This window comes from Gymnodraco acuticeps, unplaced genomic scaffold, assembly GCF_902827175.1.
Source record: "Gymnodraco acuticeps unplaced genomic scaffold, fGymAcu1.1, whole genome shotgun sequence".
Taxonomy (NCBI): Eukaryota; Metazoa; Chordata; class Actinopteri; order Perciformes; family Bathydraconidae; genus Gymnodraco; species Gymnodraco acuticeps.
Window position 1 is genome coordinate 8,258,457 of NW_022990271.1, and position 25,461 is coordinate 8,283,917.

The following is a 25,461-nucleotide window of genomic DNA, read 5'->3' on the forward strand; positions in this document are numbered from 1 at the left end:
AAGCAAACAATGAAACTCAAGCAAATAAATAGAACCTCAACATTATTTTTAAAGTACAGTATTTAACAATTATTACTTGATGCGTCGCACTATAGAAGACTATATAGAGTCTAGAGTAGACCAATTCTGGAGGGAAAAAAATGACCCCTTTTAAAAATAAATGCTCTTATTTTAACTGTCTGTCAGACAGGAATGTTTATGGCCTTTATTTTACTTGCTGTGGAATTCTCAGGCTGAAACTAAACTATAATCAGTCTAACCACAATGTCTGGACAGGACTATCTGTCCGAGAGCACACTGATAATAACACTGTTAAAAAATAATATCAACACCATCCGATGATGGCTCTCTCAAATGACAGGCTGTCAAGAGAGCAGGCACGCGTAACAAAATATAAAGTCAATGTCAGCCTTTAAGTGCTGAAGGGTGACCGTGCTGCCATGAATTTCACGGCTCACTTGTGAGGCATGAAACATCCAACACATAAAACATGTGAAGGAGATTCCCAGTTGTGCTGTAACACGCCTCAGTGCACACTGTGTTGTTATTAGGAAGAGCAGGGCGTCCACAGAGGATTCAGGAAGAATGTTACAAGAAAAAAAGAAAAAGATGAATCTGCTCACCTCGACATGTTCTCCCATCCTCCACCAGAGTGAATCCTGCTTTGCAGTGGCACTGAGTTATGGTGTGGGTCTGCTTGGAGCTCTGGTTGAGGTGCTGGGAGAGAGAGCACAGCTGTGAACAGCCTCCGTTGTTTACTGAACATGGTGTCAGCTCTGGAGACAAACAGGGAAGATGGCTCAATTCAAGGGGAAAGAATAAAGTGCATGGGTCGTTTAAACATTTCCAATAAGAGACATTTATTTAAGAATTTGTATGAGTGCAGAATAAATCAGAGTCAAATTGAAAACATCATAGGAAGTGAAACTTTAAAGGGGACACTAATATTTTTTATTCTAAGTTATCTTTGCGGCACCTACAATCCACTGATAATAACACTTAAAATATAATTTAAATAATGCAGGAAAACCTCCTTTTACCAACAATAAAAGATTGAAAGATGAAAAATACTACTATTGGGAAGTATACTGTCGATTCAGTACCTTGCACCTTCCCATCAGCACATCTTTCCTTTCCCATGTCAGCATTTTCGAATGAATCAAAGTACTTTTGAAGCAGCGACTCCACCTACCCAGACAAACAGGCGTGGTGCCGCTCCAGACGCCCCCCCGCTGGCAGTAGCTGTGTATGTCTCCATGAGCCAGCGTATAACCAGGATAGCAGGCATACTGGATGTACTGTTTGTATTCTGTGGGACCTGGATTCTCCACATTATGTAAATAGAAGGTCCCATGAGCGGGCACAGGTGGGTGCGTGCACACTGAGAGTCTGCTGAGAGTCAGAGACAGCGGAGGGGGTGTAGAGGTGGTGTTGTGGTATTCAGAACCATTAGATCTGGACTCAGTGGGGCTGGAAGTGTTTGAAGAAACATTAGTTTTAATATTGGACTGGGTGGGGTTGGGATGGAAGGGTGATAAGGAAGGGGAAGGTGATGAAGCTCTGGTAGATGTTAAATGAACAGATACAGTTGGTAAAGTCTCTGTGGGATCCACCTTTCCTCCAGAAGGCTGAGACGAAGGAGGATACTGGAAACTAGTTTCAACCTGCTGCTCTTTATCAGTTTGTAAGGAGCTTGTTACAACTTCAGAGGGAGACACATCATCCCAGGATGTGACAGGTTCTCCGGATGAGAACTCGGTTTCACTGCTGGGCACTGGAAGAGAAGATTTTGTGTGTTGGAGCGGGGTAAACATCACAGTATTCGTGACAGCAGTGAGAGCTTGTGTAAGGGCTGTTGAAAGTAATGGTGGTGGTGAGGGTGTTGATTGTTCTGGTTTGGACACTAATGATAAGCTCGATGGGATAATGGTAGACAGAAGTGATTTAGAGGCATCTTCATACACCTTCTCTGTTTCCTCCTGTGAGGATTTTGCCTGCGAGCTATTTCTCCCAATTCCTGTTTCTGCCACTGGAGATTTGTTTGCCTCTTGATGATTTGTCTCAACACTATCTTCAGATTTAAAATTGTGACCATTCTGCTGCAAGTGGACTTTTGGGTGCGTCACTTTAATCCTCTCACTGCTGGACATTTGAGGTGGAGCGTGAGACAAACTTAATTTGAGGTTTGATTCTTTGGAGGCAGTATTAGCGAGGGTGTCGTAGTGGGATTGTTGTTGAGTCTTCAGAACTACGGCAGCCTGCAGATTCTGCAGTGTGTTTGGTTTTTGCACACTGACACCTGAAGACAAGCCCATCAAGTCTAACTCTAACAGGGAAAAGAGGAAAAAATAGTGTAATGAATTTCTATCAACACTAATGTACTTTATTGGTAACAATCTTGTCATCTAACTTTCTGCTTAAAAGTAAATTTGCTGATTTTCAAAAATGTCAAACTGTTGATTTTGCTTTTGTTATGCTCACCTTTGCATACAGGCTTTGTGCTATTCCAGATGTGGCCCTTACAGTATAACATAGAGGGCCCCTGTAGTCGAAAGCCACTATGACAGCTGAACACCGTCCAGGAGCCATCGTCATTCATGTTGCTTGTCCCGTGTGTCGGGGGCCCTGGGTTAGTGCAGCCGGAGCCTGGAAGAGGGAGAAAACATCATGAAAAGCAATTCACAGTTTGAGACTGAACAGGGAACTTTGTTGCCTTGGTGGTCAACTCTGTACTTCACTGTAATACAATCAATAAATAGTCTAAACAAAAGTTGAGACAAAGGAGTTATGGTATTCTCTTAATGCATCTCCAGACAAATACAGAAATCCTAAAATCAACCACGATCAAGTGACCCTCCTTACCGACACACACCGGGGTGTTCCGGGACCAGATCCCAGACACACAGCTGTTAGTTTTGTATCCATGGAGCTTGTAGCCAGGACGACAGCGAAAGATCACCAGCAGTCCTCCGTAACGGAAAAACGTCTGCCCGTTCTCCAGGTGTCTAAAACTGCTGCATCCCTCCGCTCCACGCGCTGTGAGACATTTTCACAGTGAATGTGTGTAAAACATTGCTTACTCTAAACAAAACACAAGTGTTAGAATTATTGAAGAAGTACCTGCAGTGTAGATGCAGAGCAGAGCGACCAGTGCTGCCAGGAGCCCCATCTGAACTCAGCTGGGATGTGAGGCTAAAGAGAAGTACTTGGATGGTGAAAGTTGGAAGTGTATTATGAGAGGTTGAAGATTAAGGGGAGGGGAGATGTGGTCTGGGATGACTACAGGATGGGCAGACTGGAGGAAGAAAGTGAGGAGGGAGGGGTAAGATAGTGCACACCCAAAACACTCTGACAGATGGATAGGTGACAGGGGAAATGCTGTTTGAACCTGCTTTAAAGTAAGTAGCAACACTTTTACTTCTTATAAAGTGACATTATGCTTGAGTCAGACACTCAAACAATCAGTAAAAACATCTATTCCCCCTCCCTTTTTTTCTTCTGTAGCCTCTTGAAACTAAGAACTGTGTGCATGTGCCTTAAGTGTGTGTGTGTGTGTGTGTGTGTTCTGCACACTTGTTCAATAAAATCTGAACCCCTCGTTTTCTCTAACAGGATGCCTGGGCCTGTTTTACAGCTCTCACCGTGTGGTAATTACAGTGGGTGGGATGTGAAGACTAGACACACACACACACACACACACACACACACACACACACACACACACACACACACACACACACACACACACACACACACACACACACACACACACACACACACACACACACACACACACACACACACACACACACACACACACACACACACACACACACACACAAAAACCCAGAGTCCAAATACATACACAAGGTACAACTATTAGTTCAAAAAAAGTAATTTTATTCTCTCTTGGTTAACAACTGAACATGCACTTCCCGACACCCTATAGTGGGATTGTCTCTATTGTTCATACTGTTGAAGCCGTCAGGCATCAATACATGTAATACTACAGAGCGTGGCAGCACACTGGTACTCCTGCTGTACACCTGTTTCTCACAAGTCTGCAAAGGCTGTTAGAGCTGTACTAAATTTACTTAAAAAGCTAATTGTAAATCTTCTTTGGATGAAAGTGTTATATAAGTGAAGATCAAAATACCATAATCATTCTAAATACTGTTACATTTCCATCCATCTAAAGTTCGTCCAGCTATTTCATGTCAAAACAATATAAAATCAGCTGGTGGCACTAGATTAAAAGAGAATACATCCCCATTAGTAATTAAGCATCATTGTTGTAAAACTATGAATGAATGTTCTGAAAACGCTTGCCTGCTGCAAGATGAATGTCAGAGGAAGTCTTAGAAACATATCGTCTGGGAAACATAAATGTCTTCGCAAACATTCAAGGAAATCCTTCAAATTATGGTTGAAATATTTCAATTTTAAATCAAAAAGGTGGATGGAAGGATCCTAAACAACGACTCCTACGACTGACAGAATGCATCAATAACGTAAGGTACATCACCAAATAACAGCCATTCTAGTTTTCAAATTGTGTATTTTTCATTCAACAACTGAATAAATACTTAATAATTCAATCTTTGCCACACCCCCTCGTTCCCTCCTGCTGTTCCATGCAAGACTTCCAGTGTATTATTCAGATTCCCTCCTTCATGAATACTTGTCTCCATCCATTTTTTCGTTGAGTTGCTGATCCTTATTTTCCAATTTGTGTACCACTCTGAAGGCCTCTAAGAACTCAGTGAAGTCTATACTGCCGTCTTTGTTGAAGTCGATACTTCGGGCGAGGTCATCGATGGCTCTGTCGTCGATGTCGACCCCCAGGTGTGCGCTGAAGAGATGCCAGATGTGACGAAACTCCTCGATGGAGATCAGACCTGACCAACACACGTACTCACATAAACTAAACTGTGTGGAAAGTTAGTGACAAATCATTTTTAAAGAGTTTCAACACATTTTACCTGAATGGTCTTTGTCTATAATGTTGAATATTATCTCAATGTCTGTCCTGTATCTGAAAAGGGTCTCAGCCATGTTTGGTGTCACCTAAAAGAAGAAAAGAGGAAAAGAAAACAGGAGACTACTAAACAACCACTACCTGCTGTGGGTACATTTCAACTATAATCCTTAAAGTAGGGAAGAACGGTAAAAGCATTGCATTAAAGTTTCAGTTTAAATTATCAGGACTACAGCAATTCATAATTTGGTAGCTGTTTGATGAAAAACCTGAACTCTTACATTTGATTTTTATTAAATGATGTGAAAAAACTATTTTGTTTTGTAATACTTTAAACTATCTAGCTTTTAAAAAAGTTCCTGAAATCTACAGGCATCAAATTAACCCAGTGAAGACAAAGTCAAAACATTCTCTTACCTGAGGCAGAGGAATCCCTGATTCCATGTCCTCAAAGCAGGATTTGTACTCCACACTGCCATCTGGTGCCAGACGGGCTAAGTGAGGACGAAGTGTCCTCCAGGGCAGGTCCAGCCTCAGGACAGACTCCAACACCTGAGCCCAATCACTGACTGATACATTACCTGAGAAAACAGATGTAATTATTTCATATAACAACTCTACATGTCATCCTGGGTAAACAGGTGTTTATTAGTGAGGCAAACAGAGTTACCGGTGTTTTTGTGGTCGTACTGCTGCAGGCCTGAAAGCAGCTCAGAGCGGTGAGAGAACAGCTTCTCCTTCAGGGCCTTGAGAGCAGAGCCTTCAGCAACTCGTACTCTGCAGACAAACACACAAACAAATGACAGATAATGGCTGCAAAACATGTGGATCTATTATGGGATGTTTTGGGATATTTAACAGACACATTTAGAAGAATGCTCCAATGGAGACATTGAAACAGGCTTATAAATGAACTATTCTATTAAATGTACCATCCTATTTGTTTTTTGTTTGAATTAACTTATCAATTATTCGACTTTTTGTTTTAATACTGTTGAGTTTTGGGTTATCCGCCCCATTTTTCGAGCTCAGTTGTACCTCTGTGTGAGGGTGAGTTTGCGTGTTGTGTGGCTGACTTGGTACTGGTAGAAGCGGGGAACCAGTTCTCGGCCCACTTTGATGTAGGCACCACGGTTGCTCCCCTCCTCATAGTAGTTTGACGCTGAGAAGATGGTGATGACCTGTACAACAAAAATGCACACATTTACTTCTCAAGACTCAGGACAATCTGAATTATGTTTTGCCTCTCCCCTTCCATCTACCTTTCCACCATGACAGAGCTCATATCCTTCCTGTTTGCACTCGTGGGATCGGATGAGCAGCTGGAGTCCGTGTCGGGTCAGCAGTCTCTGGGTGACGTCCGGACCAAAGTAGCAGCCTCCTCCTCTGAATATGTTGGGACTGCAGCCTTCTTGAGTTTTAGGGTCACTCCACAAAATATCCACTATCTGCAGGAGAGTGAAAAACAGATGACAAGTGCACAATAGGACACAGAACACAGTAGAGCAGAATTGAATTCTGAGTTTCAGGAAAAAAGATTCGCTCACTTTTTGTCCTGATCCATTTATATAAAAATCTGTCTGAAAATGAGTTGATTCGATTTTGGCCACTTTATGATGTCATAAGGATTTTTGGGCTTGTGTAACCATTAGCCAATAACCAACCAAGGTAAGGATGAAAGAGTAATTAAGGAGCACTATTGGAGTGACTTTGATGGTTATTGGACTCAGGATTAATTCATTTGGATTCCCGCTGTATGAAGAAATTAAAGGAAGGCGCGGAAGTGGAAACAATTCACAAAGGGATTAAACTGTTTAAAACACATGCTCAAAGTAAGCCGGATTTTGCCGTTGTGTTTATGTGGATTCAAAAGTCGTAAATAATCTACAAAATGGAGGAGACCGATCTGATCGGAGCAACTGACAAATAATCCAACTGAAACCATGTTTTAAAAATGCGCTTATCCAGAAAAGCCTGGTTTGGACACTTTACGGGCGGAAGAAACATTTCTATTAAAGAAACAATTATACATTTCTGTCTTTGTATGCCTTTAACAGCTACTAACTTGAATTTTTATTCAAATGAATCAATCAATTATTTTTTATATTTTATTGTAATAGACAAGGCCTTTTACAATTATATGTATACAAAAAAAAAAAGTCTAAATATGATATTTGGCCTCAAATCATCTGAGGCCAGGCCAGGCCAGGCCTGGCCTGGCCTCAGATGATTTGAGGCCAAATATCATATTTAGACTTTTTTTTTTTTGGCCTGGCCAGGACTCGGACTCGTGAATTTCCCCCCCAACGATGACTCGGACTTGACTTGTACATTGACGCTCCGACTTGGACTCGAGCAAATTTTCTCTGGAGTCTGATGTCCTCTATCCTGGCGTGTGCACCTGCGAGGCGAGTTCAGTACTGGGCCCCGCTATTCCAGTCTAAAGATGTCTAGATACACCCCGCATCGTGCTGTATGCTTTCACACATTCTGCTTCCACATTGGAAAAAAGCAGCGCTAAATGCTCGTTATGTGGAAACAATATTGAAGAGAAGGCTCCGTAACACATTACTCTAAGGATCGAGTTCAGATATATAGGCTGTCTTGAACACTATCATCAGAGTAACGTGATCTAATCAATAAATAAAGATTCAGCCGATAACACGAAAGCACATGGCTATTTAACATGCAGAATGACGCCATTTTGCATGCTAAGTAGCCATGTGCTTTCTGGGGCTCAATCTTTATTAGTAAACCTATTTAACCGGTAAAAGTTCCTTCAAAATAAGAGTCCCGATCTTATTACTATCAAAATAAAAGTGCAAAACGAAAACTTTACCATAGGAAAATATTGGCATACAAATATAATCACTTAAATAAATATAGTTTATTTATATATAATAATAATAATATTAGTAATAAGCTTTATATTTGTATAGCACCTATTACAAGAATTGTAGCCAAACTCGCTTCACAGCAGTTCAATAGACAGATTAGTATAACATGACAGGATAAAAGCAATGTAGAGGAGCAGCTACATTTCAACACATATATCCACGAAGATTAATACATGAAGACTTGTGACTCGGACTTGACTTGGACTCTTCTTAGGTGACTTGGACTTGGACTCGAACACAGGTAATGATGACTCGGACACTCCTTGGGTGACTCGGACTTGGACTAGGACTCGAACACAAGTAATGATGACTCGGACACTCCTTGGGTGACTCGGACTTGGACTCGACTACGACCCTCCCTTGGTGACTTGGACTCGGACTCGAAGAGTGGTGACTCGAGAGTGACTTGGACTCGTGAATTTGTGGCTTGACTACACCACTGCAGAGGGGCGTGGGGAGTGGCACCTTATTCTCATCTAAAGTAAAATACAGAGAATCAGCACTTTTGAAACAGGGCTGAAACAGAGGGGTTTATGGGATGCTACAATGCATGATCTGTTTGGTATTTCGAGCCAAACACTTCAGAGACATGTTTTGTACATAACTGAGAACTATAATATATTGATGAAAAACAGTATAATAGGGGACCTTTAATGTATTTCCCACTGTATCCTCTGACCTGTTTCCATTCCAGATCATGTTGCAGAGGTAAAGGAGGGGCGACAGAGGACAGGGAGTCCAGGAAAGGCACTTGGAGGACATTGACATTGCAGGGCATGCTGGGAGAAGAAGGGCAAGGACGAGGCGAGAGGGCGGATGGCGTTCGAGGAGAACAGAGTGAAGAGGAGGACGAGGACGATGATGAGGAGGTGGAGACAGTGCTGTCCTGTCGGCGTTGCCCACATCGCCTTTTTCTACAAGAAAGAAGAGAGGGATTGTCATTATAAACAAGAAGTCCTTTTATACACTTTAAGGAACATCAGTGGGCTGCGGTCAGACCTCTGGTTGGGGGTTCTTTGGTTTTTGCTGTGGCTGCAACTGCTGCTGGGACGGGAGCTAGCCGTTGATCTCCCTCTCTTCATCTGCCTTTGGGACTGATCGATGTCCAGCTTCTCCAAACTACGTCTAGGAAACCTTAGGGTGGATTTTACCTTGAAAAGCAGAGGAGAGAGGAAATAAATAAAGTTTGGACAAAGATATTTGTTTTACAAAATGAAGTTCAAGCTGACTTATGTCAAGTGTCTGGTGAGTGGTAAATACAGTTTGTTGAACAGATTGTAAAAACCCTTTGAGGCAATCGGTGATTTTAGATTTTGGGCTATAATGTATATGTATAATGTACCCGACTTAAGACAGGAGTTTAAACTTTATACACATCCTTAGTACAGTATGGACTCTTATGAGGAGTAAATTAAAAAAAAGGTAAAAAAACAAACGTTAAAAGGGTAACAAATAATTGTAAAAATATTTGCAACCATGCACATACTCGTCCTTCTCAAGCAGTATCTTGCTGTATTTCGAGAATAACTTTACCTTCACTGACCTTATGAGAACAGGAGCATGGAGGATTGACCATAAACATACCTAGTGATGTACAACACTGAATGTTTTAAGACCCCTTCTTTATTAAGTTGGATCTTTTTCTTAAAACAAAAATGTATTCATATTTTTTAAATTACCTTTGAATCAAATGACTGTAATGTACAGTATATGTCTCTAATGTAGCCAAGATGACACAGCCAGATGATTTTCACAGAATTTCCTCCTCAAAGAGCTTTTTATCCTCTTTCAGGTAACTAAAGGTTGACGTACTGCAACTGCTGCTTTATCTGAGCTGGATATAAACAAAACAAAAATGCTCGCCATAACATATTCTACACTCATGTGTTTGAAACATTTGTCAACATTATAAAAAACTGGTTTTCTGACCTCTAGTGGTCAACATTGATTATTGCAGTTAAAAGAGTAGAGCTACAGGGAGAAAGGTGGGATCTTGTTTCCTCTCACCTTGTGCCTCTCTATGGAGCTGAGGAAGTCCAGGTCTGTCTGGTCTGATATTCCTCCGTGAACAATCAGGATCTTTCCATCAATGACAGTGGCGACGGGCAGGAGGCTGAAAACGTCCTGAAACAGCTGGAGGATCTCCCTGCCATGAGTCTACAGTCAGACAGATTATTAATCCATCTGCTGTGAAAGCAGTTACATGCCACAACCTGCAGAGCATGCAACTGAGTACAGTACTAGTCACAGCAGAATAATGGCATCTCTCAGGACTCTACTGTACCTTATATTTCTGCATGACTTCTCTTGTGAATCCATATCTGAAACAACAATGTATTTTAGTTTTCCTTCCCTTATATTTTGTGGTAAACCTACATGAATATATGCTTTTTTTCTTCCTACCAACCTTAGGTTCATTATGTGGTCTTCATGGTTTCCTCGGTTCAGGTGCATGTAGTCGGGGTAGAGCAGCAGGTAGGCTAACAGAAGGATTACCACTTCGACTGACTTTTTCCCACGGTCCACAAAGTCCCCATTGAACACATAAGGTGTCTCCGCAGAGGGAAGGCCATTCTGAAACACAGCAACATGTCGTAAAAAATAAACAGATTTCAAATCAGATCTTGCGTGTATGCATGCGTTTGATGTTGCCTTGACTTTTACATTTAATTATATTTTACTTTTATATAAGATCTGATTATATGCATTGAAGACAACTTCTCTGTAGGTAATGAATGGTCAGAAGATACAATTGTTGCCCTGAAAAAATATAGCTTTACAGTACCTTGTAAAATATGAGGAGTAAGTCATCAAGCCGGCCGTGTAGGTCTCCTGTACCAAATAGGAACATCACATAAATGGAACAATTTAAATCCTATTTCTGGCTCAACAGATTTACACTGCAGGTTAAATATTCTACTATGGTATGAAAACCCCTCAACCACCAAACAGTGTGTGTTTTCTATTTAAGTATTCTTGAGTTTAATTAGATGCTAATCGTCAGGAGGAGGCAGCCGGGGAAGAGGAGTCAAGTGCCTGATCAGTCTGCAAATAAACAAAACCGTCATTCTTGAAGCGCTGCTATTAAGATACAGTCAACTGTATTCAAAACACATTCGCAGACATCAGCAATCATTTCATCCGTAAAAGGTTAGTTGCATACAATGGCCCACTTTACTGTGCAATTAAACAGATGCACACAAAGACAGAGACCTAAATGTCCATTGTGACTTAAAAATTAAGAATCTTTAATTATCAAGTGAAACTGTGGTTATGGTCACCCACCACATATAGTGATCTCATTGGTGTAGGATGTCGACAAGTGGGTGATGTTGGGCATCTGTTTGAGGAGCTTCTTGGTCTCGTACAGCAGTTGCAGAACATATCTGGCATGTAGTGTCTATGTGAAGAAAACTGATAAAGCCCCTGACAGCATCCATGTGCAACAAATATGTGTGTGAGGGAGAGAGAGGCATATTACTGTACCTGCTGCTCTTTAAATGCACCCAGGAGAGAGTTGGTATCAGACACGGAGAGAGGAAACGAGAGTCGGGGTCCGCTGTATGACTCTGGAACAGGGATCAGGTTGTAGCCCGTCTCTCTGCCTAACCAGGGGTCCACCACCGGGTCCAGCAGCTGAGAGATCAAGTCTGAGGGACACAGCGTGAGGAGAAGGGGCCACACTGAGCTTATGTAGAAAAAGCTCAATACTGAAAGTAGGGCTTGGAAATAAAATCCCAGTATATGTTATGTTATCCCACAATTTCAATATGTATTTGTGATATACATATGGGAAACTGAAAGATGGATACTGTTTTAGCAAAAACAGACAATTATGATGATTAAAAGTGAGAAATTAAATGATGTTGCAGAATACAGTCATCGTTCAAACAGGACATTTAGAGGAGCACCAAAATCAAAAAGGAGATCCCTACGTGGTTTCAGTGCCACAAAATACCTTTAATTATTATTATATTAATATTTCTGTTATTATCTGTTTCTGTGTCAAGACAGAAAGTCGATTAAAACTCTGAATAGTAAATCCAATGATTGAACACGTCAAAGTCTATTTAAGTTTTGGGAAGCACAACTGCATATGTAAAAAAGTTCAATAAAACCTTTTATGGCTTTAACTGAACGCAATCGGATAAATATGATGTCAACTGAGTAATGTTAGAGTAAGAAAAAGTTGGGCATCAGTAAGAAAGAAGTGAGCTAAACAGATCTGCCCCTACTTATCTATGCTTGAGGCTAGCGGAGCAATGCTACATTAGCCCACTCATTCTGAGTTCTATTGTGGTTAATGTAGGCCCAATGGTTTTGACAAGCAATAATTTCAAAAAGTGTAAAATAAAAAAGATAAGCAAACAATGATGTTTCATGAATCTGCATGGTTCATTATTATCATTATTATTATTATTATCATTGCAGTTCTTCGTCACATCAAATAGGGTGTTATAGTGCAATTTGCAATGAAATTAACTATTAAATGCGAAAAAAATATTAAAGGTTTACCCACTGAATTAAAATCCAGTTTACAGATTTTAATTTATAGGTCCTCGTAACAAACAGCTTGACACAGCACCACATCCAGCTCTGTGTCCTCACTGTTGCAATAACAGACCACTCCAACATGCTAATGTAACCTCTAATTTATGCAAACAAACAAGAACAGTCATCTACCTCCAGGCCTATTTCTCTATTGTAAGTCTTTTGTCTATTTCCCCTTTATGGTCTATTAAATGTCCTTAATTTTTTTGCCACACAGACATAAACAGATGGATAATATTAAATACAAACAACAAAATCTTTGCATCCCTTATGTTGACTGGATGCATATCCATGGAGAGGATGTGTTGTATATGTTACGCAGTAAGGACTGACCTAAATATTAGCTAGTTAATGGAGCCTTATGCTTTTTAGTTGGACATACTTCAGCCACAGCTGTGTCAGTGCAACACATTTGGCTCCACATTCACAGTAGTTGCTAAGCAACAGGGTATACGCAATGGGTTTCTATTGCAGACCAAAATACAGCATGCCTAACAAAGCTGGTGTTAATTACATGGAGGTAAGAGTGGATCATTTAAAATGTTGATCCGTCTCTATTTCTGTTTACCAAAAAGTAGTATATAATAAACCTAAACAACAGAATAAAAATAAGCACTAACAAAAGCGAAATGGTTCAAATAACCTCACACATTTCAGTCTCGGTATGTCTGAGACACAGGCATTCCTGAGTTAATGCTTTACATGTACAGCGCAGTGCACTGCATTCATAAAATGAACACTGTTATCAAATGCTTTTACTTCAAAATGAACTTTACCTTCAACATTTCAAAATAACAAAGTGTTTTTATACTCATAATAATACTATCTAACTCCTTCAACACTCAACATTATATAGATACAAATAATATTTAGTCTCCTAACCTGGTCCATTTTCATTCAGCTGAGTAAAGTTGTCGAGCATGAAACTGAAGAAACTTGAGAGCTATAGAGGAAAAACAAAATATGTTTTAGCTTTCTGGTGCTTCTGAGTTTGTAAGTAGGATAAAGTTGCTGTGCTGAGAGTCACCTGTAGCTGGTCCTGTTCCCCGGCATATTCAATGGACTGGAAGATGTTCCAGGTGTACCTGCGCCTCATCTCCAGACGGGCCATGTAGCGCCGGTACCATCGCTGGATCAGAACCGCTGCCTTCATAGCTATGACAAAATCCCAGCTGTTACATTTCATTTGGATGGGAGACATGTTTGAACATCTGGAGTCACAGTTATACAGTACATTAACATTACTTGTGACTGTTATTTAGTATTTCAGAATTTCTATTTGATGGGAAGTCACAGGAGTATTTATCTTTGTTTTTAAATTTGAGAATGCATTCTGATCAAAAAGCTGAATTATATAGCACATTTGGTAAATCTTCACATAAAAAGGCCTGAAATGCAAATGCCACAGACTTTAGAAATGAGTAGGGTCTTACTCAGAGCAGGGCAGGGAGTCTTAGCTGTGTCATCTGTGAGGACAAGAAAATAAACTACAATTCAGCAAAAGTAACAGGTAATGAAACCCCACCCACCCACCCACCCACACACACACACACCCACACACACCCACACCCACACCCACACACACACACACACACACACCACACACACACACACACACACACACACACACACACACACACACACACACACACACACACACACACACACACACACACACACACACACACACACACACACACACACACACACACACACACACACACACAAGATAACAAGACACAGGGGAGGTCTCATGAGCAACAGTGAGACTGGAAAAGCAAAGCAAATTAAAAGAGCTTTCAGGAGAGACAGCACTCATTAAAGAGAGAAGACAGACTGTGAAGACAGAGAAGCACCTACTGTCAAACACCTGGCGTCTGGGGGCAACAAGTCGGAGGAAAATGTACTACAGCAACAAATTAATTACCATCACATTCATACTACGCAGTGTGACATGGAGATGCATATTGAGATACTATGACTACTGCAAACAATACACAGTTTAAAGAGCACACATCATTTAAGATAACGCTTTACAGAGGACATCAACAAGGTAAAAAAGGAGCAAGAAAAGTACTGCAACTCTGATTATTTAAATCATCGAATAGTATACCAGTTAATCTTTTAATTAATCCATTTTAGTTATGTCCAAATACCCATCACAGAATCCAAGATGATATATTCAAATGTAATTTTTCAGAAACCCTGGATATATTCAGTTTACAATATCGTAAAAAAGTAATCCTCATTTTTGAGAAGAGGCAAAAGAGTTTTAAGGTCAATTTCAATTTTTGAAAATAACTGAAATGATTGATCAATTATCAAAAGATTGTGAATTCATTTTCTGTCGATCAATTCATTGAATATTTGTTTCAGCTCTAGTTTTCAATGTAGACTGAGAAGAGGATAAGTATATTTGGGAATCTAGACTCTGATTTAAAACATTGAATATTGGACTGTATCAAGGTATTTAGATACAGATTTAGATTTACAAAAATAAGTTTTTCTAAGCTTGAACTCTAATTAGTATCAAGCACGTATGGAGTATTTTCACTCATCTGGACTCCCACCATGTCAGCATCACTTTTTTTTTACCTGGCTCAACTATTTTCCCTCGAGTCTCCGTAGCAACGGAGGTGCCACATCCCATGATGACCAACAAAGAGTTCCCGAAGATCACATCAGTCAGTTTTTCCAAAGCTGAGTCATATATGGCTGGTGGTAAGAGACTGCTACCCAGAGACCTGAAAAGTAACAACAGTACTGAGCTGCATGATTCAGCTGTAAAACAGTGAAGTTTGTATTAGGTCGAATATAAACAACTAAAAACTAAAATAAATGAAAATGGATTGTTTTGACAGAAAATTCACTCCGGATACAGTAGCATCTTCATCATTTTCTCAGACTTCAGTCAGAGGATGTTTAGCTCACATCTAAGCCTCACTCAGGGTTATACAATACATTACTATTGGAATGACACAACCAACTCTATTTTTGCAATACCTCCATGCCAACGTGCCCATATTAGTGAAAATGATACTAAACTAATTAAAATAAGTGTGTCTTATGGCACTTCTTTTTTGATTAACGAAATGTGATGAATTTATTTGACTAAAGTATTTAAATAGATCATTCAGTTTAGACAAGTTTCCATGTCATGTGATCCAGTGACTCCAAATCAATGCAGCATTGTATTTCTGGACAGATGGGTGAATTCAAATCCATACCAGATATTAGCAAGAAGGACACTCATTTTAATTGGATTATCCAGATAAAAGTCTGGATTTTGTTCAATAGTTTACATGTTATGTTGCACAATCACTCAAAACCAATGTAGCATAGTTTTACTACACTGGACAGCTTTTTTTTTTTTCAAATTGTATTTTTGTCCAGCTCCTATTTATGTAAATATCCTAATGAAAATGTAGATGTTTTTGTTGAAAAGTCTCATATCCGTTTGATAGTAGTGACTCCAAATCAATGCTCCATTGTACTGCAGCACTGGGAGTGACTTGGATCGGAATATCCAACCTAAAACTAACTTCACAGCGTTGTTTGACAGAAAGAAAATAATCGAGCAACTCTTTAATTTATCAAATCTCTTTCACGTCCTGGGAACACATTACCACGTCACCAGGCTTTAATATAAAAACACAAGAAACATGGGGATACACTTAGTCTTATAAATGGCTTCTTATCACGCCCCAATACTCTCAAACAAACCGTTTAATATTGTACAGAATCAAAAAGAAAATATTGCTAACTGCGCATCATTTCAATCCACATGTTATTCCAAGGAAGTGTTTATGTATGCATTCGGTGCAAATAAATCATATTGTTTGTTTTCCTACCTGCAGCTTGTATCCGCGCAAGCCGGAAATCATGATAGAAAAAGAAAAACTTGCGTCAAAACGGCACAAAAAAAAATTCGAGTTTAAAGATGATCCAGCGGGGAAAGTGTTTCAGATATCGGAGCTGAGAGGAGGAGAGAGCCCAGCGAGAGGCGGAGCAGCAGCAAGTGGATTCTCAGACAAACGACACAAAAACTCTATTTATCTCTTCTGTTCCTCAAAGCACAAATATTCCCCAGGTAATATTCACGCTCTGTTCTGTGCCTCGATTCCACGAGGGCTCCTGACAAGATGTGATGGAAACTACTAGCCATGAAGTTTGTTATGATCCTCAGGATACTTTCTAATAATCTTTACTCTGGCGCCACCTTCAGACCAGTTTTAACCATTTAACCCAAAATGTGTTTTTATGTGTGTGAACAGCATTTTAAAATGCAGCCATCTGGTTTTTAAAACACCATTAAATAACCACGTTCAAGCTTTAAACATTATCCACATGTGTCGGCAAGTTACTGTAATAAATGTCCCCATTATAACATTTAATCACTACATTTACAATTATTTTGAGAGCCGAGATGGAATTTGAGTGCGAACGATTGGTGAGAACAATTTAACAACTTTAGCGTTAATTTTTAGAATCTCTACCTTTGCTTATTAAAAAAAACAAAACCATTTAAAAAACACTTTAAAAAAAATTAAAGTGTTGTTGCAGTTGTACGTTTTGAATGCAGACACCAAAATGAGTAGTGGTTACTTGAAATGGAGTTCACCATCAAACTCAAGCTGTGATATATACATATTTCAGTATTAAGGCTACTATGAGTAATGTGCATCAAATCAAAACGTGTCCTGCAAATATTGACATTTTAAATTGTACAACTTGGATTTAAATGAAAGGTTGTCATTAATTACATGATTAAACGTACTTAAGAGTGAGTAGGCCTCATTTGAATGTACTGACCGACTTGTTAAAGCATGCATGACTTTAAAAAAAAGGGAAAAAGGCAACAGTATAAAAATAAATATTTATTTAATGTTAAAAGTTAAAATGACGACATTTTGCAACTCGTCATGCTGCAGCTCTTGTACGAATCCTCCTCTGAACAATTATGACAGCAGCTCTGATCTCATGCAGAGTGATCACCTTCAGTCTGTTGCTTTTTGACAGCCGGGACGCCTCGGAGCTCACCAGTCTGAGCAGGACTGGCTTTGGAAAACTGAGTCGACCAGCAAGGAAGTCCGGAATCTTCATCCCAGCCGGATGCACCTGCAGAACAAGAAAGATGAAAATTCACAAGTGGGACCCTTTTCATGGTCTCAATCTAAAGCATTGTTCCCTGCAAAGTCCACTTAGGACAGGATTTGTATTAACTAATCTTAAAAAAGTCACCTATTATGCAAAATCCACATGTTCATGTATTTTATAATGTGTCCCCTCTGTGTAAAGAGATTCTGAAAATTTCAGGAAAAAGGATTCGCTCACTTTTTCTCCTGATCCATTTATATAAAAACCTGTCTGAAAATGAGCTGATCAGATTTTGGCCACTTTATGATGTCATAACGATTTGTTGGCTTCTGTAAACATTAGCCAATAACCAACCAAGGTAACCAGTTTATCACTTGAATGTCCTCCTAAAAGCATCACATTTAACAATTGTGTTCTTTTTAACCAAATATCTCATCTAAAGTAACAGACAGAGAGTCAACACTTTTGAAACGGAGGGGATTATGGAATGCTACAATGTTTGATCTGTTGGTATTTCGAGCCAAACACTTCAGAGACATGTTTTGGATATATATCTGAGACCTATAATATATTGATCCTAAGGGAGTGCATGTACGTAGACACGTTGTGCCTCTCCACCTCTGTTCCTTACCCTCAACCTATCCTAAGGGAGTGCATGTACGTAGACATGTTAGTTTTGCTGCTATAGGCTTAGACTGTCGGGGGACTTCTTACTTCTTCCTTCTGTCTGTCTGTACTCATGTTCCGAATAACCCAGCTTCCCCCACATTTCTTTTTGGTGTCCATTTACGCCGGGATCCTGAGTCATGGCTGATCCTGTTGCTGCGGTCCTGTGTCCTGGATCCTGAATCATGTGTCCTGGATCCTGCATCCCGAGTTCTGGATTTGAGTCCTGGACTTCGAGTCGTGGCTGAACCGGTCTCTGTGGTCCTGCCTGACTCATCATACTACTTCCCTGATGGCTCCCACAGGATTGTTGACATCCTCGTGGATTAATCTTCTTATTATAGACACATGCATTTCCAAACATTTGGTCTACCTACGCTGTAAAATGTATTATCTCTTAGATTTACACACGGCATCTATTGCACGTCTGTCCGTCCTGGGAGAGGGATCCCTCCTCTGTTGCTCTCCCTGAGGTTTCTCCCATTTTCCCCTCAAACTGTGAGTTTTCTTTGGAAGTTTTTCCTTGTACGATGTGAGGGTCTAAGGACAGAGGGTGTCGTATTGTCATACTGATATTCTGTACAAACTGTGAAGTCCATTGAGACAAATGTAACATTTGTGATATTGGGCCTTATCAATAAACATTGATTGATGAAAAACAGTATAATAGGGGACCTTTAACAGCATCTTGTAAAAAGCAAAAATGTTTGATCAAGTTTCAAACATTTGTCTCTGCAAATACTGCTTTAGTTGTAGTTCCTACCTCTTTATGAGCTTTGTAGAGGAGAGTTGAGTAGGCTCTGGACCTCTTCTTTGTCTGTGGAGCAATCCTGCGTGTTGCGCGGGCAGCAGCCTTCATTTTCTGTAACAGTTTTGTAAAAAATCACAGCTTTAAGAAGAAATCAACTGAAGAGCTTTACAGCAACTTTTTCAGCAGGCCAGCAGGAGTGAAGTCAGGATAGGAAAGACGAGTTAAAAAGGCTGTTTTAAATGAACACAGATTGAAGACAGCTGTGCTGAATTAGGCTTAATTACTCTCACCCAGCAGGCCCAGAGTTCAGACAGCCAGAAGGAGGCAGTAATGCAACACTTTGGATGCAAACTGCCGTAAAACACCAAATAAGAAGAAGAGTTCAGACATGTTTGGCCTGAGAGTCTACAGAGGGCAGAACATAATTTAACCATTTGACCCAATACAATGCTGCGCTTGTTTATGACTTTAAAATGCTCAAATGATCTGATCTGATTTGAGAGATAATTGTATAAGTAGAATCATTATCATTATAGTTCTTATGATTTATTTATTTTCTCTCATTTTAAAGTGTACATTTTAATCTCTTAACTGTGACAAGTTGTTTATTAACTTGAATGTGAAGGAGATCAAAATACAAGCAGATTTTATTCAAAAGGACACTTTTTTAAATTGGTGTTAAAAGTGTTTATCTTCATGGGACCATCCTAACATTTGATTAATTTCTGTATCAACGATACTGAATAACTGATACTGATACATCAGTTAAAACATAAACAAGCATTCAAAACGAGAATACCTTGAACTTTAACCTTTGGCTATGGATGATTGTTGACTAAAATATGTGCTCAGTAGTAGTAAAAGTAAACAGACGCTACTAAACGTTTTTCTTCTTCATTACATACATTATAATGATAACCATTAAATAATACAGTTTTTGATTCTTATATTTTCTTTCTTTTTTCATTTTGTTCGTTTCAAAATTTAGCAACATACAAGAAGAGCCATACAGTCAGACACAAGTCGACCGTCTGGTCAATCATATGGATCACAAGGCCCAGCATAAACCATCACTGCCTTCCAACAAAACACACACACACACACACACACACACACACACACACACACACACACACACACGCACGCACGCACGCACGCACGCACGCACGCACGCACGCACGCACGCACGCACGCACGCACGCACACCACAGTCACCACATGGACTTTAGTTTTTTTCTGCAGGATTTTTGACTTGACTTTTGTGGCTTTGCAGTGATTTCCAGACTGTTTGGTGGTTGTGAATGGTCCTGGGTGAACAGCTGTAGGGGGGGCTTTGTCAGATAAGGATGGCATTAGGTAAGGCCATTAGTGTCCTGTGGATTATTGTAATCCAGCCTCTCTTTCACTGCTGGCTTTGTTGCTCAGTCTACAGTTGGTGTCGTCCGGTTTGGAGCAGGTTGGACTATGGCTCTCTATGTGCAGCGTTTCGCGCTCTCCCTGCTTCTTCTGGGAGTTAATGGTAGGATTTCAACCTTTTCACTCTTTCCCATTTATGCTGTACACATAATCTTTGTGATTTAGAAGTGTAACAACTTAAAGTCACCTCAACTGGACAATATGTTGAAGAACCCTGAGTCACTCTAATGTCAAAGGACAAACTTAGGTGACAAATATATCCGATTGTCTTCAGTTACCTTTGAGATAATATTTTAGTTTATTTTTCTAAAACATTGTATGTACTTGATACTCTGCATCTGTGTTGATTTGCTTGTTTTTGTTAAATTGACGGATTAATGCACATATTTTGTTTACTAGAGCGAATGAATGCCATGTCTTAAAAGTCTTTTTTTCTCTCCTGTGTGCTTTCTGTCCATCGTCTGAACAGTGATCATCAGCATTCAAGCTCAAGAGGTAAGAAGAACCCTCGGATTGCAATCTTATAGCGTTCAAATCAAACGTGTTTTATTCATTATTTCAGTTCAGAGTTAAAAAGAAAACTAAACAAAAATAAACTTTTAGATCAGCCACACCACAGACATTTCAGTCTAGAGTTTAGCCATTTCTCCAGAGTTGACATTGGTCAATGTCAAATGATTTTTGTGAAATAAACACAAACACACATAGTGTACAAATCACTATGATGAGACTTTAGAAGCTTCATTCTCTTTGTTGCATAATTGTTTTCTCATTTTAACATGAAATTATTAATTTTATAATTATATATGTTTTGCAAACAAGCTGTATATTAAAACAACAGTATTTACATATATTTATTATTTCTGATTACCCACATTTTTCTGGATGTATTGCATCTATTAATTGTGTTTGTATGTGTTTATATGAGGTGGCAGCGTCTGAGGCGTGGACTGCCAGGTCCTGCAAATGTGACTGTGAGGGAGGTGAGACTCCGACTGAGTTTTCCTCCATTGTGACCGGCTCTCCCAAGGTGAGAGGAGTGGACTGCATGCCAGGTAAGAACTATAAGTATCACCTAACCTCATTTTTCAGTTTTCTAATATAGCCACACTTTGATTGACTTTTGTTGATTAAATGATCAAATTCAATATCTAAATTTACAATAATACTATTAATGAGGACTTATGTCACTGTTAGGTTAAGATAATGAACGAGCAACTTAGAGTGGACGACGACAAGAACTGTATGCTGTATGTCTGATTGTTAAAGCTAACATTATTTTTGTATTATCAATACGTCTGCCCAATATCTCTTCTATTCATTGATGAATTGTTCTGGAAATGAAGTCCAAAGAGGCTAAAACCACCAAATGTGCTGCATATTGCTTAACAATGATTTATAATTAAAAAATCCACAAACCATCTCTGAGGGACAGCTTTAATGTGTGTGTGATGCAGACAGAGAGAAGGGGAATCTCTATATTTGTACATGTTTATGCATGAAGGCATGAGACTCCAGATTTGACACCACAGGGTGGACATGCTCCACTGGACACCCTCAGAGGAGATGATGCAGATGGAGCCATGAAAAGAACCAGAAACACCTACAACAAGGCTGCACACTCCTCTAAATCGGCTATGATGGATCATTTAGTCTGCAACAGCATCTTTATCTACATCAAAACACAATATAGATATCAAGGGATACATCTGTTCATTATTGAGCTTAGAAACAGCTCTTGGTCATCTTTATCAGCAGCAGATGGAAATCTGTCTTTTTCAAATCATTTTAAGGACTCTGCCCGGGGTTTATCTTTCCATGAAAATCTCCATGAAATCTGAAAACCTGTTTTTAAGATCTCTGCAAAGCAACACACATCCAAACAAAAAAAATGACTCCATTGATTTAGCTAGCGATATAAAGCTCACTTGAATCGTGTCAGGCTTGAAGAATGGAGAGAGGCAGAGCGGATGGAGAAAGGGTTTTCTTTTTAGTGAATCAATGAGTGCCATCTGAGCCACAAATCACATGGCAACGGGTGATGGACAGGAGAAAGAAGTTCAGCAGATATTCATTATCTGAGAGCATGATTCTCAGATTACGGGGCCTGTAATAGCCTGTGCCAATTGCACAATAACAGAAACCAGCAATTATCACAACATGGACCTGGTAATGACAAAAGATGAGTGAGAAAGAGATTCCTGCATGGCATCAGATTTTGTTCCACCTCCATCCATTGTGTTTCACCATTAATTCAGCCATCTAAATATGTTTGATTCTTCTTTTGAAATACATAAGGCAGGACTATAAAGTAATTTGCATTACTGTTATGTAAACACTTATCTCCTGACTCACAGAGGCACTTCTGTTACCGCTGCTGTACAGTACAGGGATTAGACAGGATATCACCCTGTAGGCTTAAACCAGTAGTAAACAAAAGCGCAGCAGGATTCTGCTTCACATATCCATAGCTGATGTTATCGCTGAAACTTTAGGGGGAAACAATCTCACTCTTGCAGCGCTCTGATCTCCCCTATCCATGTATTTATAATGCCTTTTTAGTGGAAGAGAGAGGACAGATTGACAGATGAAAACACAGGAGCAACACAGAGCTAAAGCTGCGGAGCGTAGAACATAGCCATCTGTCCGCCTGCCGCCCTAATGGACATCACTGATCTTTCACCGTGGAGAATTAAACTGCAGGCTTTTAGGATGGATATGGGTCACACGGGTTCTCTAACAGCGGGGGCTTTGGGAGCGGGAGAGTGTGAGGATGGGGAGAGAGGAAATTATAGAGGGATGGAGAATTAAGCACCTACGAAGGCTTATAGTGATGATCATTTCCTGCTCAGATTTTCTCAGTGTTTTGTTGCTTAGCTGTTGGCAGACATGTTTGTGTGTCTGACCTTGAAATTCATGCTGCAAGAGAGTCTTAACAAAATGCAATTTCTTCATTAACTAAAACTATTAACTTACAAATAAATGTTTAAGTTAAATAAAGTTAATAAATCTGTCTCTCTTGCTCCTGCAGAGTGTCCGTACCACAAGCCTCTTGGATTTGAGGCCGGGTCAGTGAGTCCGGACCAGATCACCTGCTCCAACCAGGAACAGTACACCGGCTGGTTCTCCTCCTGGGTCCCCAGCAAGGCCCGGCTCAACAGTGAGGGCTTTGGGTAAGTGCTATTTCCAGGTTGTAAACAGCTTACCGACATACTGATATAAAAAAGACAGGCAATGCAAAAATAGATATGATAAATGGAACTGTGAACTATAAAAAAAGAGTGATCTGCTTAGATTCCATGCTCCTGGTATTGCTCAATGTTGCATGCACTGTCACACCATCATGTCTTAATCGGACTCCTGACATCACATGCAGTGTTTGTGTTCCTCCTGCAGGTGTGCCTGGCTCTCTAAGTTTCAGGACAACAGTCAGTGGGTGGAGATCGACCTGATGGAGGTGAAGTTGGTGTCAGGGATCCTCACCCAGGGCCGCTGTGATGCTGATGAGTGGATCACCAAGTACAGCGTCCAGTACCGCACAGACGAAAAGCTCAACTGGATCTATTACAAAGACCAGACTGGAAACAACAGGGTAGAACCCATCAAAACCTATTTAGTGAAGCAATGTAAAAGTCAAGTTACACCGATTGGCCTGATGGGGATCTCATCATTTAATATGTACACTTTTTTAACTTTTAGATTACAGATTTGTGTCTGCAGTATATTCAGTCAGTTTAAATCCACAGTAGTGTAAATGAATCCCTCCTGACCCTTCATTTGTTTCCCTCTCTCAGGTGTTTTACGGAAATTCTGATCGCTCCTCGTCTGTGCAGAACCTCCTGCGGCCGCCCATCGTAGCGCGCTTCATCCGCATCATCCCCCTCGGGTGGCACACACGCATCGCTCTGCGCCTGGAGCTGCTGCTTTGCATGGACAAATGCAAATAAACCTCTCCTCCCGCCATCCCCGAGGCCTTCTCCCGAAACCTCATCCTAATTCCCACCATTGTCTGAGTGTGTGGTCTCGTTATATTCACAGATGTTGCCCCCTCCAGCTAAATGTATAAAACCACAAATTGAAGACAAGACCTTCTGATTTAAAAAAACAATTTGACTTTTGTGATTTCATTAACTGTTCATTTGATGTGCTCAAAGAGCTTCCATTCTCCCCTCTCTCTATTGTCTGTGTTGAACCAGCCTCTCACATCAGGCTTTCATTCGGTGCGTTCTCAATAGATTGCTGCATTTGCAAGGAAATGGCATAAATTCAAAGAAATAATCAGGCATGGAGAGGGAGAGGCAGTGTTGCTATGGAGGTGGTATCCAACAGCTAGACACAAGCTCTTCCAAAAATATTTGTGTCCTCCTGTGAAATCCTGTCTGCTTCTCCTGTAACAGTAAACAAGGACCTTTCACCCTCTGCTCTGTATAATCCTTCAAAGATAAGGCTGGTGTTAATCAACATTCTTTTTACTGTCAACAAATTCCATATACAAAACAATTCATTTGATCATAGTTTTGTTTGTGTGACCAAAGCCACATTTAATATCTGTTGTATTATTCCCCAAAATTATAAATACATATAAATGAGCCACCCTGTTGCATATATGTGACTTAACCATAGATTACTTTAGTTATATTGAGTCAATAGCAAACACATTATCCTGCTGCTTTAAGTACTCAATGTGTATTGATCTGCAGCGTAACATTGACTTTTGGGGGGACCAAAATAAAAAGGATACAATTAGGTTACATAATTGAGTGTGGTTTTACTGCCAGACAGAATTAAAAAAGCCAAAAATAACACTTGCTTTGCTTCTCTGAGAGATTTGTTGATAATAAGGAATCTGTAGAATAATAAGACTTGTTCTTTCAAAACGCCTGTGATGATGTTATTCCCATTTTCTATTTTAGTTGTAACAATTTTAACCTGAAGAACATTTTTACATTCATCTTTTTTCAGTGTGTTTGCAATGTAAAGATAGAGGGATGGATAATGTGCTTGTTGTTAACTCCTGATTAGTTTCATTTGTTTCATTTACTTTCCTGTGGTGCTTTGAAAACTCACTATTTCATTGTATTTACTCTGAAGATGTTTTCTTAATT

At 39.9% G+C, this 25,461-nt stretch overlaps 3 protein-coding genes across 3 annotated transcripts; 1 reads left to right on the forward strand and 2 right to left on the reverse strand.

The window, feature by feature from the left end:
* Positions 1-3,907: 3,907 nt before the first annotated feature.
* On the reverse strand, positions 3,908-16,521 carry ppef1 (protein phosphatase, EF-hand calcium binding domain 1). Its single transcript, XM_034221277.1, has 19 exons — positions 16,278-16,521; positions 15,022-15,170; positions 13,860-13,892; positions 13,454-13,581; positions 13,309-13,369; positions 11,362-11,525; positions 11,161-11,275; positions 10,661-10,707; positions 10,283-10,449; positions 10,160-10,196; positions 9,883-10,032; positions 8,875-9,026; positions 8,555-8,789; positions 6,241-6,426; positions 6,017-6,159; positions 5,649-5,755; positions 5,396-5,559; positions 4,983-5,067; positions 3,908-4,898 (listed from the first exon to the last, which is right to left on the reverse strand). The coding sequence occupies exons 2-19, from the start codon at positions 15,074-15,076 to the stop codon at positions 4,672-4,674; spliced, it is 2,256 nt and encodes a 751-aa protein (XP_034077168.1). The 5' UTR covers positions 15,077-15,170; positions 16,278-16,521; the 3' UTR covers positions 3,908-4,671.
* An 825-nt stretch (positions 16,522-17,346) lies between these two features.
* Positions 17,347-19,137, reverse strand: LOC117549305 (histone H2B-like). The gene is made up of 2 exons (XM_034221080.1): positions 18,953-19,137; positions 17,347-17,544 (listed from the first exon to the last, which is right to left on the reverse strand). The coding sequence occupies exons 1-2, from the start codon at positions 19,046-19,048 to the stop codon at positions 17,347-17,349; spliced, it is 294 nt and encodes a 97-aa protein (XP_034076971.1). The 5' UTR covers positions 19,049-19,137.
* Positions 19,138-20,386: 1,249 nt separating this feature from the next.
* rs1a (retinoschisin 1a) lies at positions 20,387-25,401 on the forward strand. The gene is made up of 6 exons (XM_034221222.1): positions 20,387-20,459; positions 20,826-20,851; positions 21,285-21,411; positions 23,388-23,529; positions 23,753-23,948; positions 24,151-25,401. Exons 1-6 carry the CDS (start codon positions 20,405-20,407, stop codon positions 24,301-24,303), a joined length of 699 nt encoding a protein of 232 aa, XP_034077113.1. The 5' UTR covers positions 20,387-20,404; the 3' UTR covers positions 24,304-25,401.
* Positions 25,402-25,461: the final 60 nt, after the last annotated feature.

Excerpts from the sequence above, each read along its gene's own strand:
- ppef1 (XM_034221277.1), bottom strand. The coding sequence starts at position 15,076 with ATGGGATGTGGCACCTCCGTTGCTACGGAGACTCGAGGGAAAATAGTT. Across the intron at positions 6,160-6,240 it reads AGCTCTGTCATGGTGGAAAG|GTCATCACCATCTTCTCAGC; the intron begins GTAGATGGAAGG and ends TTTGTTGTACAG. Across the intron at positions 5,560-5,648 it reads GTACGACCACAAAAACACCG|GTAATGTATCAGTCAGTGAT; the intron begins GTAACTCTGTTT and ends CTGTTTTCTCAG.
- rs1a (XM_034221222.1), top strand. The coding sequence starts at position 20,405 with ATGGCTCTCTATGTGCAGCGTTTCGCGCTCTCCCTGCTTCTTCTGGGA. Across the intron at positions 20,460-20,825 it reads GCTTCTTCTGGGAGTTAATG|TGATCATCAGCATTCAAGCT; the intron begins GTAGGATTTCAA and ends TCGTCTGAACAG. Across the intron at positions 21,412-23,387 it reads AGGAGTGGACTGCATGCCAG|AGTGTCCGTACCACAAGCCT; the intron begins GTAAGAACTATA and ends TTGCTCCTGCAG.
- LOC117549305 (XM_034221080.1), bottom strand. The coding sequence starts at position 19,048 with ATGAAGGCTGCTGCCCGCGCAACACGCAGGATTGCTCCACAGACAAAG. Across the intron at positions 17,545-18,952 it reads TCTACAAAGCTCATAAAGAG|GTGCATCCGGCTGGGATGAA; the intron begins GTAGGAACTACA and ends CTTGTTCTGCAG.